This window comes from Anopheles nili, chromosome 3 (genome assembly GCF_943737925.1).
Source record: "Anopheles nili chromosome 3, idAnoNiliSN_F5_01, whole genome shotgun sequence".
NCBI classification, from domain to species: domain Eukaryota; kingdom Metazoa; phylum Arthropoda; class Insecta; order Diptera; family Culicidae; genus Anopheles; species Anopheles nili.
In genome coordinates this window covers 57169152-57185367 of record NC_071292.1, presented here as the reverse complement: position 1 = coordinate 57185367, position 16216 = coordinate 57169152, and the positions used below count along the sequence as shown (strand labels likewise).

At 51.5% G+C, this 16216-nt stretch overlaps 1 protein-coding gene across 4 annotated transcripts in view; it reads left to right on the top strand.

Moving 5' to 3' along the window:
* The first annotated feature begins 269 nt into the window (after positions 1 to 269).
* LOC128723123 (calcium-transporting ATPase sarcoplasmic/endoplasmic reticulum type) overlaps positions 270 to 16216 on the top strand; it is a 31233-nt gene continuing 15286 nt past the window's right edge. For 3 of the 4 annotated variants that reach the window (XM_053816834.1, XM_053816835.1, XM_053816832.1), the window contains exons 1-2: positions 270 to 299; positions 8313 to 8461. In XM_053816834.1, coding sequence (XP_053672809.1) covers positions 8344 to 8461 — 118 coding nt within the window. In that variant the 5' untranslated portion in view covers positions 270 to 299; positions 8313 to 8343. Of the gene's footprint in view, positions 300 to 5243; positions 5368 to 8312; positions 8462 to 16216 lie in introns of those variants that run through there. The other variant, XM_053816833.1, reaches the window with a different exon arrangement.

Here is a 16216-nt window from a genome sequence, read left to right as displayed (position 1 = left end):
CGTTAGCTGTTGGAAGGTGGTGTTTGGTGGTGATGGTGACGGTCACTTCTGGTGATCCTCGCGCCTGCCAACCGGGTTGACAGCGGCCACCGAGCGTGCACCTGTTCGCGATCGCGAATACTTCCCCACACATAGTGGGCGCGTGTGCGTGCACCATAACGCGCCGGTAGTGGTGCGATGCTGTACGATCGCGCCGGAGCAGTGCGGCCCGGTTTGCGATCGCACGGACCCGGTCGAAATTTATAAAAGGACTCGCACGGCGACGATCCGTTGCCGATTGTCTCGACCTTTCGAAACAGGTCAGTCGTTAGGAAGCAGCCAGCACACGGACCCGCAGTGGTTTTTTTTGTTGGGCCGTCCGATCTTCGCCGTCCGTTTTCAGTTTTGGAGTGCCGCAAGGTGGTTTTAGGAGGAGTTGGTTTGGGTTTTTTTTGTAGCGACGTTTTGCGTTCACCACTGGATATTGAAACACGTGTGATCGGGAATATTGTGTGGATCGTTACCGAAGTGCAATTATCAGACTGAACAGCGAACACGGAGAGCGAATGCACACAGTGATGGCGTTGTGAGCGATTGTGACACTGTGACAGTTTTTTGGTTGAGTTTTCCAGCAAACCCGCCCACGACCGGGTCGAACGCTTTGAGCTGCCCGCTAAAAAAAAGGACACACGTGCGTGAAAAGTGCGCCACCGGAGTTGAACCCGCGCTATCGAGCGAATCCTGGTCAAGACGCTGGCACTGGAAGGACAGCGGACATCTCGATCAGCGAAAGGGAGTATATACCGGCTGGGTGCGAGTTGACGCAGAGCTATGATCCACGGCTTCTCGAGCACCATTAGCCGCTGTTTGTTTTTCGACCAAAAACTCTCCAAAGGACAAACACCGGTTGCGTGGTGCTCTCGGATCGCAAACGAGCGGTGATATTTTTAAAGTTCCTAGCTTTGATGAGCGAAATAGATAGTGAACAGGTGCTTTCTGCTCCTGGCAAGCTGGCAGAATGGTTCAACCATTTTCCCGTCTCATTCCGGCCGTTCGTAACCGACCACGCGCGAACCGCGTGCACGGTACGGTGCAAGCGTGCTAGCTAGTAGAACGGGAGCACTTCTTTTGCCCCGGGACCTCAGTTCCTCGTGGTCCCCTAGTGAGGGTGGAATGGTGTGGAAGGTCGCGAACACCACAAACCGCAAGCACACATCAAACGATCGTTATGCAACGCGATAACGATCGGATATGGGCGGTATTCACGTGGTGGCCCACAAGCCTTAAGCATCTGCAGTCAAGGAGCACCCTCGCGATACTCCTCAAGCCCAAGCACCCTTGCTCCTGCTCCCAGCTTTCCACCAACCTGGCTTGGGGCAGGTGGTGACGGTGGCAAGAGGTGGGACATATTTTTGCGACCCCTCGGAGGTGCTATTTTTAGCCGGCCAGGTCCTTTGTCAACGCGCTCCTCACGCAACACGCCGGGTCCTGCGGCCCGGACTCGAGCGCACCCGGCCTAACCTAGGCCAGGGCGTCATTAATGTGCGCGGTATTTTTAGACCATTTATTCACGCCGCAATTTATTGCGCAACACCGGTTTTCCGCGTGTGTCTGCCCGCGTGTGCGCGCGCTGGCTAACCCGGTGTGGCAGCCCTTCGGCCCCCGGGTTGGAAATATTTGTTTGTTTCGAGATGAAAAATTATTTTTCATTTACTCGCTGATGTGTCTATTTTGTTTGGTAACACTTTATAACTTCTTTTTTGCTCGGTCGCATGAAACGAGAGAGAAGAACCTACAAGAGCTGGTACTTCTCTCACTCTATTTCTCTTCTAGTACCTTCTCTTTCATGGGCTACTACATGGTGTGTAACATTTTTAAACCAACGTTTGACAAGTGTAAAGGAGCATTCAATACGCCTCCGAACCACGCGTTATGCATCGATACTTATCCAAAGATTTACCGTGCGCTTTTTATTTTCTTTCCCAACCACGGATCAGCTATTTTGCAGTAGAGATTTTTTTTTCGCATGTCCTACATGTCCTTCCCGGCCTGCCGACTCGCTGACAACCGGTACGAAACGCTCGGAACAAGATTCCATCCCGCTTAGATCAAATGTTGGCTGACATTAGGAGAACCGTAGCCGAACCGCAAACCGTTGCCAAGAGGCTACACGGAAAAATGCAGGAAAAACACGCGCGTGCACACACACACACACACTCACACCAGAAAACGTGCCGCACGGGTTCGCTCATCGGCCGCCCTGCGACTCCGCGGACGAACCCCTCGCGCCATGGTGGCGCACGGGAAAATTCTATTTCGGTACTGATTGATGAAACGTAAATTCCTGCCCATCCATCGGCGTTTTGCAAACGGTACGTAACGCCGTTACGGATTCGGTTCACCTGTTGTTATGCCAGCCAAGGTACACGCCTCGAGTGCATCGATCATGGCGCGCATTTCCATGAATAATCGGCCGGTTAGAAGTGCATTTTTCATTCCCACCCACCTTCCCGGGCGGCGAAGGACCCACGGCGCACTTATTAAAATATACTTGCATTAATTATGAAGCTCCCGTGCAATGGTATCTCGATATTATGACTGCGCTTTGTTTGTTTTATTAACAACCGAAAACACTCGCCCGAAAACAAAGCACACGGAACTGACCCGAGCCACCTTTGGCGCGAGCGAGTATTTATGTAGCTCGAGCTAGAGCGAACGAAACCATAAACAAATCCTCGGAAAACAATGCCCCAACCAGTCGGCTCATCGGAATATTATTATATTAACGATCGCGCTAATGGAGCCGGTGGCGAAAATCGACCCTCTCCGGAGATTCCACGCAATGGGAAGACGTTGAAAGGTGATCCTGACGACTCCCACCGCCTGTTGCTGGCCCATTTGGCCACCACACCATAAGTGGGTGGTTCGTGTTATGCCCAACAATACGCAAACAACGTGCGGACATGATTAAATTACTACCGATCATGCGATGAGCTTGGAACGCACCCGGTGTGTGTTCTTTGGGTGCTTGGTTTTGTGTTCTTCTTTTTCGCGCACAATGCTTTGTATACACGTTCCGCTGGGATGGCAAGCGCCAATGCCGGTACACGTGCCAACCAACACCGACGCACGAGTCCTGCCGTACGTGCGGACACATTTTCCGGATGCTGTGGCCTTGATAAGGCCAGCTAAATTCGCATGGCTTACCGGCTCGTGGGTGAATGATGGCATTTTTCATGGCTTACTTTGGCTTTTCCTTGAGTTTACGAGCCGGAGTTCAAGTACGCGCTCGCGATCGATCGATCACGGACGCCCCAGCCGGCCCGCACCATTCGCGCGTTCTCTCTCTCTCCAGCCCGTGCGCTGTTTATTTATTTATTTTCAACATCAAACCACCCCACGAAGTCTCCGGCGCGAAGAAAGCACACAGAGCGGAAAAACGAAATAACTATAATTCCGATGGCAATGAAAATCATTTTATAATTGCAAAACCCCACCCACCAGCGGTTCAAACTTCCGAAACTCGGTCGGTCGCTGGGTGGAGCTGCCAATTTTTACGACCTTTCCCGTCGGAACGGGCTGAATTTTCGCCCCAAAACTCATACGGCAGCACTCGAGCGGGCTAACGGGAGGATGTTGGCACTAACCCTCGTACCGAATAACGGCCCGAGACAGACGCGTTCGTCTATTGGGTCAGCGTTTGTGGAAAAAATCGAGCGAATTTTTCCCACATGGCAGGGGCCTACACGAGGATGGGGTTGTGTTTGTTACCGTAATTAAGTATGATTTAATTAACTACCAATAGAGCTGGGTCGTGGGGGCCGATTTGGTGAAAAATATGAAATCCAGCCCCAATGTTAATTAGAACCATATTTATCGTGGTGCTCTTTGCGTATGGAAGTGGTCCGTTTTTTAGCCCTTTCACACTGCTGACGGTTAGAATATGCGCGCAATATCGCACAATGCACGTTACCCGCCCTTTCCAATGGGCCGGTGGCCCAGTTTTGGCTCCATTTTCCAACCGCTAGCTGTGGCCGCCGGATTAAAACGATGCACCCGGAGCGATACACCCGAGGGTGGGAATAATTTATTTTTAAAATAATTTATCTGCACACTAATATTAACCGCGCGACCCTGGGATTGGGTAAAAATAATTGACCGCACGGTGCCAGCAAAGGTGCCAGGTCCAAAAATCAGATCGAACCGGCCGGGAGGAATGTTTTCCCCGTCCCCGGGGGTGTTTGGCAGGAAAATCGCCAAGTAGTGTGCGAAAATGGTCAGGTCGAAGCGGGGAGGGGGGAGGTTGAAGTCGGGTCATGTTGGTGAGAGATTTCAAGTGGCTCGTTCAGTCGGCAGGCAGGAAAAGTCGTACGCTTGACTCACCCGAGCTGACCCGAGAGGAGATCGGCTTTGATTTTCCACGCCGCACGATCACTGATCCTCGATCGCACACTCGCGCCTAGACCACATGGCTTTAGGGCACATAGAGTTTGATGAGAAAGAGAGAGACAGAGAGAGAGAGAAACGAGAGATGGGGCATGAAAATCAATAATAGCAGGTCCGCTTGCCCCCGCGGACAAGACAAATGGGGTGCACTTTGGGTGTAACAAAATTCATCCCTGTCCCGGGCGTCGATCACGGGTGCTGCTGAAGAACCGGCTGCACGGTGGAGACCGCCTGATGGAAACAAGCTGCGAGAGTAGGATTTTTTCTTCCTTCTACTGCTGCTCATGGCCGCTAGCCGGCCCGTTCGCAGGTCCGGCGAGCGTTCTAAAAGTGGTACCTATTTTCCCGGGGACTCGCGATGACTCGGAAAGGCCATCTGGGCCGACAAGCAAGGGGAACGTGCTTTGGCAGCCAGCACCGGACTGCGCATGTCCTGGGATCGTGACGTGGCTACACTCTCAGGAAAAACGGCCAGGGAGAATTCTGACCCCAGAGTGTGAGAGAGGCCAGTTTACACGCTCTCGATCGCAGGTATTGTTGATGGCGAGATGGTTTTTTCGGTGGAAATCACTGAGCAGACCGATTGTTTGCAAGATTAGCTTATGGTTTGGCTCCTTGGAAGCTGGCCACTTGGGGTTGAAGCCGTGGTAGAGCTAAGCATCGAAGGCGCATATCCCTCAGCGATGGCGAGAGCATGAGCGTGCGCCACGCGGAGATGCGCGGTTGCGCTTGATCCGCAGCCGATCCGCAGGAAGAGCACGTTAGTTGTTCACGAACGTTTCACTGGTGTGCACTGTCGTGTGGTGGCGGTACTGTCCTTGCGTGTTCCGTTTGTAACTGCTGCGCAACCAGGCGTACGGAGCCCCCGACGGCACCGACTGACCGCGGCTAGTTGGCGGTTCAAGAGGCCAGTTACGTAACCAGATCGGGCAGATACATTCGGTGAGTGTTCTGCCGATTTTCCGGGGCATGGCCGTGTGGAGAGGCCGTGTAGGGTCCGCTGGTTAGCTGCTGCTACTCGGTGTGCATGGTTATTGTGATCGATCGATGGAAAACACCCTTATGGTGGTTGAGGGAAAACCATCGTGATCAAAGCATCAGCTGCCGACATGCAATGGACGGCTTTTAGAACGAAGTTGCTAGCTCGGTCCAAGCTCAACGTGAAGGACTAATTGCGTTGTCGGCGAATGAAAACCATCACCTGGATGTCAACAAGACGTGCTTCGTGCGGCAAGGACACCGGGGATCGCACGTGAAACGATCCTTGTGGGTGTTGGTGTGTGATCAAACAGAATCGGTCAATGGCAGTTTCGCTTTGGCTGGTTTGGCGTGTCAGACAGGTTCCAAAAATAACTTCAGCCCTTTGAACCGTAAATGATTTTCTATCGGTGAACTAAATTGGTGCAGCTAGGAGCGCGACCGTCGGAAGGGGTACAGATTTTGTAGAGCAATGTTGAGCCGCTCTAAATTGCTAGCCCTCGTTTTTCGTCGAGCCGCAAGGGAATCACGCCCATTAGCCGTAACGTCAATCTATTAACACGAAATTATGTTACCTTGGTGAAAGACGAAAGACTATTTTACGAGGATCAGTGAAGGCCAACATGCTACTAATGCGTTGTTGAGTTGCGGGAAACGGTTGATCTCTATTTAAAAACGCATATCGTTAATTTGCAATAATCGTTTTTAATTTGGGTATAATCGATTTATACATATATTGTTCATTTGTTGGTGTTGAATAGTACTGAAAATCGTAGTTAATATTGAAGAAAAGAGATTGCAACAGCTATATTGATTTTAAAACTTTTGTCGACTATGTCGACATTGCACGGCGTGAAAGAGGCTCTATTGAAGAAGAGTTCCAACTTCCTAGCTACTGTAACATTCTTTCAAAAATATTTCAAGAATAATCTGGTGTGCTAGCAAGTAATTTATTATTGAAATTGGCGTTAATATGAAAACTGTCCATTGTCGATGCACAATTTTATTTTCGAACGTTTTCGACAACCTACCTCTGACAAGCGGGGTCTGACAGTTGCGCTTTGACAGTGGAAGGTGACTGTCACGGTTAGGATCGTGGAAAGAAAGAGAGAGGCAAGGTGTTTGTTGGCGAACGGTTTTCCGCTGTAGTTCGCTGTCTCGTTGTTGCGCGCGTTGTGCAGTTTTCGTTGCAGTTTCTTCCGTGCCCGAACTCCTCGCTCGTGCGGGGTGCAAAAATCCTGGTTAGTACTGGTGTCTGGTTTATTCTCAGCCTACGGTGGTTAGCTTCCTGCGATGTCCCTTAGAAACGTTAGTCGCAATAGCTCGCTACCCGCGAAGTCCTGGCACAGCTGGCTTTGGAGGAGATTTGCGATGCAGTTCTCCATTGCAACAAAGCAATTTTGCCAGCACTTCATCCGTTACTAAATGACTGGCGGTCGTTGTACAGAAAGACGGGAGCGCAGCATTGGTTCAGGTCGAGGTCGTCGACAGTGCGATGTGGTGGAACTGAACGGAAAAGGATCCCCTCATCCTTCACTGATAGTAAATTAGCGCAACCGAAAGCAACGGTTCTGCGGGGATCGCTCGGATGATTTGGCACGATAGTGGCCATGAAGGTTCCGGCTCGAGTGCCCTCGCGGTACGACGCGTTGTCAGTGAAAAATCAAGTCCGGCATCCTACGGCTAAGTTCGCCTCGAAGACATGTCGCCCGGGTCGGAAAATGCAGCCGTTTAGGCAGCTCATTTTCCTCGGTTACCGCAGGAAAATCGCCGCCGCGTGAACCGCTCGCTCGCGTGTTCCGTTCCGCTCGCCCGGGACGGGTGTGCGAAAGAGAGAGAGAGCGCGCGTGGCGGAACGCTTGCTTGCGGTGTGCGTGCCAAGTCGCCCGCTCGCTGCGAGTGAGTGCGAGTGTGCGTGTGGGTTCATTTTTTTTGTGCTGCTGCGAATGCGTGTTTCCTTTTTTTCCACATCGCGCAATACACAAATCACCACGTAAGTGTTTATCGGAACCCCGGGTGAGAAAGAGAACGACGGGCCGGGAGAATGTCTTTTCTTACGAATCCGTGGATGGATGTTTCGCGAGATTATTTCCTTAACGTGAAATCGAACCGCAGGATCCCTGGATCGTGCGTGCTAACGGGAGGCCAGGCCAGCTCACCGGAAAGGATCGCAAGTAAAGGAACGCGTCAAACGGAAAGGTGGCCGTCATCCTTCGTGGGGCAAGTTTAGTCCGCTCCAGTGAGTTCCTGGCTCGGGGGCGAATTTTGTAGGTTAGGGGTTCTGGTCGTTGCGCTGTTTTGTGTCACGGTTTACTTCGATCGTCTTGCTCGAGGTGCGTGTAATGTTGGAGCTTTCTAGAAGTTCTACCTTCCATTAGTGGGGAGAGTGATGCTGCAAAACAACCGGCCCACCGGTTGCCGGATCTAAGCGCCTTCTTGGGACCCCCGGGGACGAAACCTCACCAGTGCCACATAGTGCGGGTTATTGAACTTCGAAACCGGGCGAGAGTTTCGCGAAACGTGTAATGTGTCACACTCGAAAGCTTATTCAGCATTCCGTCACCCGCTCCGTCAAGGAAGAGGCCTTCCTCGTGGCAATCGAAAAATAAAGCCTACGCCAATGTGTCACGGTGATCACAATCGCTCAATCGATCTGCTACTACGCTGTGTGTAGCTGTTATCAGCTGGTCGAACTCGGACAGTGGTCCATATTCTAGTGCACTCGCTTCGCTGCTGAATAAACGTCCCAACCAACTTCCAACCACCTGCGGCACCCGGCGAACATCGAACCCACGAAAAAGGGGGCGAAAAAAACCACGTTGAGCCAAACCATGCCTACCTCGTGTTTACGCGTGTTCTAATAGCTTTTTCGTTTTTCTTCTTGTTTTTCCCTCCCCATCATCACACAGAACTGCCGGTAACACAAAGTAATCACCCACCATGGAGGACGGCCATAGCAAGACCGTCGATGAAGTCCTAAGTTTCTTCCGCGTCAACCCGGAGAGTGGCCTCTCCAGTGACCAGGTGAAGGAATACCAAAAGAAGTACGGACCCAATGGTAAGTGTCGCCGGGTTTTTGTTTTTCCCATTTTTATTTCCTTTTTCCCTCCAACCCTTGAGAAAATCGCTCCAAGGATGGTGTGTCGCTCTCCAGTGCGTGGAGATGAATGGTAGGTAAAGGGTGACGAGAAAGAGAGACACCTGGAGAGAGAGAAAGAGAGAGAAAGAGAGAGAGAGAGAGAGAGAGAGAGAGAGAGAGAGAGAACTCGTTCAAAGATTGCCACGGTGATAGGGGCTCGAACGAGTTGAACGCGAGCAGCCGCGCGTGTTGTCTATTTGCGGCAACGTAAAAGGTTTTGCCCGTAATGCAATGGTGGTCGTCGTCAGCCACCCCCATTCTGAAGGGGTGATCGCCTTGTTGGGTGGGTGGTTGGGTGAAGAAGGCTGCTGGTGAAGTGCACGAAAGGTAGCGAAAATCGTTCGACAACCGCACACACACACCCCTTGGTATTTCGCGGCCAGACGCGTCGGAGCGTCACGATCTTGCCCATTCCGTCGGTTGGTTCCGGACCCCCGGGTGGTTGTGGTTTGAAGTTTTCGCCTGCGTGTCATTCGACCGCGGGATATGTGCCGTTCGTTCGGTGTAAATCGAGCACCCTCTGCTGGGTGGCTGGCTGGTTGGTGACAGGATGGGTAGGGCACCTCGAACCACCGAGACAACGAAAGGCCCACCTGAGAGCCCGAGAGCACGTTGTTCTTTCCGAGATAACAGAGAAGTGAGACGGCCACCCTCCGTTTCCCGGTAGATGTTGGTGTTGGCATGAGGATGCAAATACGCGGAGTAGGGAGTGGGCTAGAGAAGGGCTCCAGCTGATAAGTAGCGAGAAAAGTAGTCTAAGAAACGCACACTACCCTTCGACACACCTGTGCCGATGCTGGGCTGAAATGAGCACACGCGCTCTGTTGCAACAATTTTGTATGCAAAAGGGACAATAATTTAGGCAAACTAATGCTCAGGGGTGTTTTAGCAGCGCACGAAAAAAAAGATCATCGTCACGACCACCTTGAGGTGATGGCGTTCAAAGTGCCCTCAATTTAGTGTTTTAAATAAGTTACCGCGAACAAGCGCTGAAACAAGCCACCTTGCATCTGGCGCTGCTTTGCCCTTGCCCTACAGTGCCCGCGGGATAGTTTTCCAAGAGTTTCCCATTTTTCGCCCTTGCCTTCGCCCTATCGCTCTTCCTGACCGTGGAGAGTGAATTTTAATTTATAACCCTTTCGCCACCGGCTCTGGGATTATAAACATATAACTTGCCGCCGAAACTTTTGGATCGGGAAAATTTTGGTTGCCCCGTATCGGTAGGGTAGGGTTTTCCCCGAAGCAAATTTGTTTACCCTTTTTGATTCTGCGGCCGCAAGGCCCGACTGGCCGCTTCGCAAAGGGCCGCAATTTATTACAATACATCACGAAAAATCAATTAACCGGCACGAGATTTAAGCGGCCCGATGGCGGTGGGGGCTAAATTTAGCGCTTACGTTGCGGTCGGCCTCCCTACTCTTGACCAAACCCCCTTTTTTGCTTTACACTTCAAGCGAGCTTCGTTTTCTTCGCTCACGCGAAAGTGTGGGAAATCGGCGTGTCCCGTCGCGCGAGTAAAAATTCGCATCCTTTCTTTCACTTTCAATCAACGCGAATTTGGCCAAAACTGCTGGAGCTCGCCGGCGGGGGTTTTTTCAAAATTGCGCCTAACGGCTTCAACATTATTGGCTCATTCTCGTGCGCTCCACAATTAACACTTTCCGGTCGCCGATAGGGCGAACACAATCAGGGCGATAGGCATGGGACAACGGTGCGTTGTAAGATTAGGCTATCAGTTGGAGCGAGCCGTTCCACAACCACCTGTTTGCCCAACAACCTCTCGATGGGGTGGAAAGGGACGACACAATTTACCCCATCGAAGGAAGACGGGGAGAAGGGTGTTCCTTCCGTTTGTTTTCGGTAGTCGAGACCAACCCCTCCGACCCACCTGGTCGACCTTTATCACGTCATCGAACGAGGTTGTGATAATCCAATTAGACAAAGGGAAGAGCCGTTGTGTGCTGATGGGGAGGAAGGTGTGGGTGGGTGGTGGTACAGGGACACAGGTTTCTGGTATCTTGAGGCGCTGTTTTAGCGCCCCAGCAAACCAATCGAGTCGTCGTTGTTGATCAATCGTTGTTAATTAGGGAAAGAAGTGCAAATTGAGGCCTTAAACCGGTACGGCGCAGTTGGGTGGCTGACGTTTCGCAAGTTCAACCCCCTACCCCCTAAAAAAAGGCTAATTTTGGCGAGTGTTTTTGTTCACAGCTGGTCAACAATAACATCCGCTTCGGCGGCGAGAAACCACCACCGGAAGGAGGCACGTAACATAATTAAGTAGAACAATGAAAGAGCATAATCCCATTGCCACATGAGCGTGGCTCTAGAGCCGGCCCTTTTGAATGAAAATTATCGGTCGCTAGCACCGGGTCCGGTTTGGTTGAAGCACTGAATGGTGGTTTAAATTGCGTGCTAGTTGAAAATAAACCACCAGCTTTTTCCACGCTTCCCTCTTCGCCTGGGAAAGTGGCTAGTGGCTTTTCCAGCGTGCCTGCTGATGGGTTGGTAAAGTATAAAGCCACCAAAGTGTACGTTTTGCCCTGCCAAAGAGCCCTACACATTGTCACCCGCCGGCGAGTCGCTTGAATGGTGGACGCACAAAAGAGCTCCACCGAGCCGGGAACATGGAACGTCTGAACCACTTGAAAGTTGGCCACCCTTTCGGGGGGCCCTTCTTTGGCAGCCGGTCGAAGGACAATGTCAAGTGAAATTGCACTCTTTGCACTAGCCGAGGGGGCTCGAACGCAAAGAAGAGCCTATATAAGCCCTTTAAACCGGGCAAAGCACGTTTTTCCAGCGTCGTCCTGAACCGTGATTGATAGCAACACCCTTCGGCGAGCGAAGAAGAACGAGCCTTCCCTGGCCGTGTCCTTGCCGTGGCCCACGTGTATGAACCTTTTGTATGTGCTCCCTTTTCTTTGCCATCGATTGGATCGCCTAGTGGGAGCAAGATGAGAACCCCCTGTCCGGAAAAATCCCTTCCAAAAAGGGTGGCGTTTTCTACCATTCTCATAGCAACGTCGTACCGTGAAGGAAATAGAAAGGATTGTTATTTCTCCATGACGTGTACCGGTGGGTGGGTGATATTCTTTTTTCGTCCATGATCCTGTGATTCAAGGGAACACGAAACAGGTGGATTCCGTAAGCATTTTCCCGAAAGGCCAGCACCCCCGGGCATGGCCGAGGTCAGCGTGTGTGAAACAAAGGAAAAAAGAGCCTGCGGTTGTACGACGAGAAGCATCCGCCGGAGAGAGAGACAGAGTTGCGTGTGTAGGGCGAGATATATGGGTGTTGATCTATTTTCAAGCCAGCTGGCACCTTTCCGCATCCCTGAACGGAGGGATGGGGCACCAGCGCAGAGGCCAAAGTGCTAATCGATCGTGTATATCCACACCTTGTGCAGTTTGCGTTGGTCAAGGCGGTTAGCGGTTCGATATCACGAGAGATTTGCTGGAGAAGATTATCATATAAACATCCCACCCCACTGCCGCGTGGCGTGAGGAGGTTCGAGAAGGGTGGCCGGTTGCCTTGCCTTGGCGATAATCACGGCAAAAGAAAAGAAACGTGTGCGTCTCAGTATCACGTAATGCTGCGCGCGCACGGCAAACCGACGAGAGAGCGCAGGCTTTTTTTCATTTCCCCAACTGCTGTTGCTGCACGGGCAGGAAAAGTTCCTCGTCGCGAAAGGAAAACCGATCCCATTGCGAGAGAGAGAGCGAGAGAGCGTGCAGAAAACACCCACCACCAGAGGCATATATGCTCCGGAGAGGCTTTCGTCTTCAAAACACGTGCGTAAGCACAAGCAAATGCCGTCAGACGACTCACGATCGTGCTCTCACGGCCGTGCAGTCGATCGCGCGCATCGGTTTGACGTCAAAGTACACCACCGCCAGCAGCTATAGCTACCCTTCTTCCCTCGATCGCTTAAGGTTTTCACACACACACGCGGGCGCGAGTGCACGCACGCACAAGGGCACAAACCCATGTCTAAGGCCGTTGGTGACGACTCTGTACGCGGTTGTAGCAACCAAGCGGACCGCGTGTGTCTTCCTGCGATCGCGACGATCTTCTCTTGCGCTCGTCAACAACGACGACGACGACGATGAACACTAAATGACAAGGTGTGTTCCCGCTTCGACCGGGGGTCACTGTTGGGATTAACGAGCGGGAGAGTGGGTGGGTGGGGTGGGTAAGGATCATGGAAAGATGAAACGTGTGTGCAGCTGTGTCGCTTCGTAAAAGCTCCATTTGCTTTCCCAGCCAGTGGGTGGATCGATCAACGTATCAACGGCTGCTGCAACTGCACTAATCGACAGTTTGTGTCATTTCAATCGCTTTATGGCGAAAAGAAGGAGTACGAAAGTTACCACCCGGGGGGCGGTGGGTTTGGTTTGTGTCTCTCCACCCCACGATAGACATTTGATCTACCCCAAGCGGGGAGTGTTTTTTTTTTTGCCATTTCGTTTTGTTTCACTCATTGCTAATCGAAGTGAAATATACAAACGTCGGCAACAACCGCCGACCAAAAGGTGCGCGGGGACTGGGCCGGACTTCGTATTGAGGTCGCCCAGTGGCCAGCAGGAGGGCGACGGACGTCTGTTTGAAAGTTAGGTTATGAATAATTCGCACCGCCAGCACGAAACCGACCATTTTGTCAACCGGTGTGGTGCGATGGTGGTCAGTTGGTTTGTGCGTTACTTGCACTCTCTGCCTGCCTGCCTGCCTGTCTGCTTGATATGGTGGCCGGCGATGCAGAAGCGCACATAAACCCCCCGCGGGGACAGGTTTTTCCTTCTTGCGGTCAAGGATCGATCGCGAACCGGCGTCGTCGAGTACGCATTGGCGACTGGGGGGCAAAATTAAAAAAAAACCACCACTCCGTGAAGCGTAAGATTCACGTCCATACATGGTAATATGCGAGAGGGAGCAGTACGTACGTTCTGTGTGGCTTTCCTACAGCCTGTGGAAGCTTTACGATTTTGTTACACGTTTTTCTTTTTCCTCGCCGTGCGGGAACGCTCGGGACCAGATCAGATCCGGGGGTGCTGATGCCACATGCACCAAATGCCGCTCTCGCGGGAGGTATTAAATAAAGATCTATAATAAAAATCCAACTTCAAACGGCTTCGCAACGAATGCTCTTCTGCGCTGGTTTGGTTGGCGTTGGGGTTTTGTGAGGCGGGCGAGATCCCGGAAAAGCAGACACTCTGCTCACGCGGAGGATGGCTAGCAGATCGCTTCCAAATGCCGCGCAATGGTACGATTCCGTCGATTCGATCCGTCGATCGTCGATCGTTGGGTGGGTGGGGGAAAGAAATAAAACCCCCGAATCTGTCGAACGATCGAGCGGGCAAGTATTTTTAAACCCTTCGCCCACTCCAAGGATCGGTAGTGTTATTTACGCTTGTGTTGCGTAAATTTATTGCCACCGAAGCTGCTGCTGGTTGATTTTTCGTGGAAAATCATGAATTGTGCTATCTTTTTTCTTCTCTTCGTTTGAAGCTACACACACGCACAGCACCCCTACGTATTGTTGGAATCGCGATGAAATTTACGTGACGATCAAAAAACCGGTGCGGTATTTTTGCGTACGCTGTTCATGCTCTCGCACTCCGCCTATAATTCGTTTCCTCTCCGAGGTGTTTGCGATCCTGCCAGCAAACGGGAAGCGAAACTACAAATTATTAATGTGATGATAGATTTATGACGTCATTTAGTAAATAATCTCGAATCCCCAAATCGTAGGGTACCCCTCGATGGTGGGACAGCAGCTGTGGGGTGCGTGAAAGAAAGCGCCATGAGGGTGTGGAATTTTTCTTGCGTTCATTTCCCAGCGTTCTTGAAAACTATAAGCACTCGCGAACCTTTACTCATCGCTCTGTCCATCTTCGGCTCGGAGCTGCAGGGAAATCAGGACTGATCCGGTGGATTCCGAGGGCTGTTGCAAAGCATTATTGGTTTGGGTTGTTTGTTCGCATTAGAATGTGCTCGCACGTGCGATAGGTAGATGATTCATCGTTTCGTCGCCACTCGATATTGGGGAAAATTTTGAGCCCATCACCGTATGGGGTTTCCTACACGGGTGGCGCTCGATTCATCCATTGCATAACGCACCACCGATAATAATCTATTCAGAAAGGGAGCTCCATTCCGTTGGATGATCGAGAAAAGGAACAAAACCAACCTCCACATACGCCGCACACCCACCCACACGCTCGGGGGAGACCGTGAGGAAAGTGTATAAACAGATGTTGGATGTTTTTCAAACAAAATCTCTCGACACGTGTTTTTTTTTTCTTTTCTGCCATGCGGCAGACTACCGTCCTCAACTTGCCGGGAGTAAGATAGGCGTAGCAGAAGGTCCGCCTGGGAGCAAGAGTGGCTTTACGCGTTCGATATGTTGCGGGTGATGCTATCGAACTCTCACCCCCTTGCGGCGAGGACCATGGGTTTTTGGAGGGCATTCGCTAGTTAATCGCTCCGTCAATCGCAATGGCAATCATCGGTTGTATTGGGGGCTGTTGGGCAAACCGACGGGGCTGGTAGTGCGTACGGTCGAGAATATTAAATGATTGGCAGTTGGAAGTGTGTCTGAGGCCGTAAGAAATATATTACGCTATCCAAGGATGGCTTGCGTGTGTGCGCGTCCGTTGTTGTTCGCGCATTCAAGGTATCAATTTTATTTGCATACCATGTTCCGGTCGTAGATCACCACGGCGTGGTTTGGCACTTGTGGGCACAGGTATTTCCAGGCGCGCTTGTCTGTCTACCGGTCTGGTGCGTGATTTTTGCTATTCTTAATCGAACCGCCGCATATCTCCATCGGAGGGGTTATTATTTGATCCAGTTTGCGAAAGGGGAAAGCACATTAAAGCATCTACTAGTGTGTTTTCCTTAAACCTCTGCATCTAGGTCAATTCGACGGGCCCACCCATCCATTGCTTCCCGACTGTGGGCTTTTACATATGAATGGCCAGAGGCGGCACGATCATAAAGCAGTAATAATTTAATATCATCACCGCGATATTGTCCTAATGCGTGCTTATTTATAAACACACATCCTTTGCGCTCGCCCCCAGAAGGAGAGAGACCATCTCGACGAATTACTTATGCAATCCGATGGTTTGGTCTTAACGTCCTACTAGGTCCCCGTCACTGGGCTGGAGCCGGAGTTCAAGTGTAGGGCAAAAGGGGGGGTATGAGTCAAACCTTTTTTTGTTGTTGCTTTTCCGCCTGTCCATCGATAGTGAACTCCGGAACGTACGTGGGCAGCGTAACGAAGAAAGTCGATTTTTTCCTCCGGTAATTCGAGCAACGAAATTGTGGAGGAAGTTTGTTTTCCGTTCCCTGTCCCGGGGGGAGGTTGTGTATTAAGCGGTGCGGCGGCCCACCTGACCACACGTCCTACCGGCTGCTGGTTCTGGCTTAGACGGCAGAACCCGGTGGAGGAGTGTCTATTTTTGGGGCGAACTACGCTCTCGTATTCTTACAAGCGTTGCGAGCCCCATCATCTTCGCGATCGTCATCTGCAACGCAACCGGCTCCCAGTAGTTGTTGCTTTTTGCTTGGGTTGATTATTTTTTCTTCTCCCTTAGAACGTACATCTTTCAAAACCGAGGGAGTACTATCGTTCAACCGTGATAGGAGAAGCTGCTGGTACACTAGTCCCGGGTT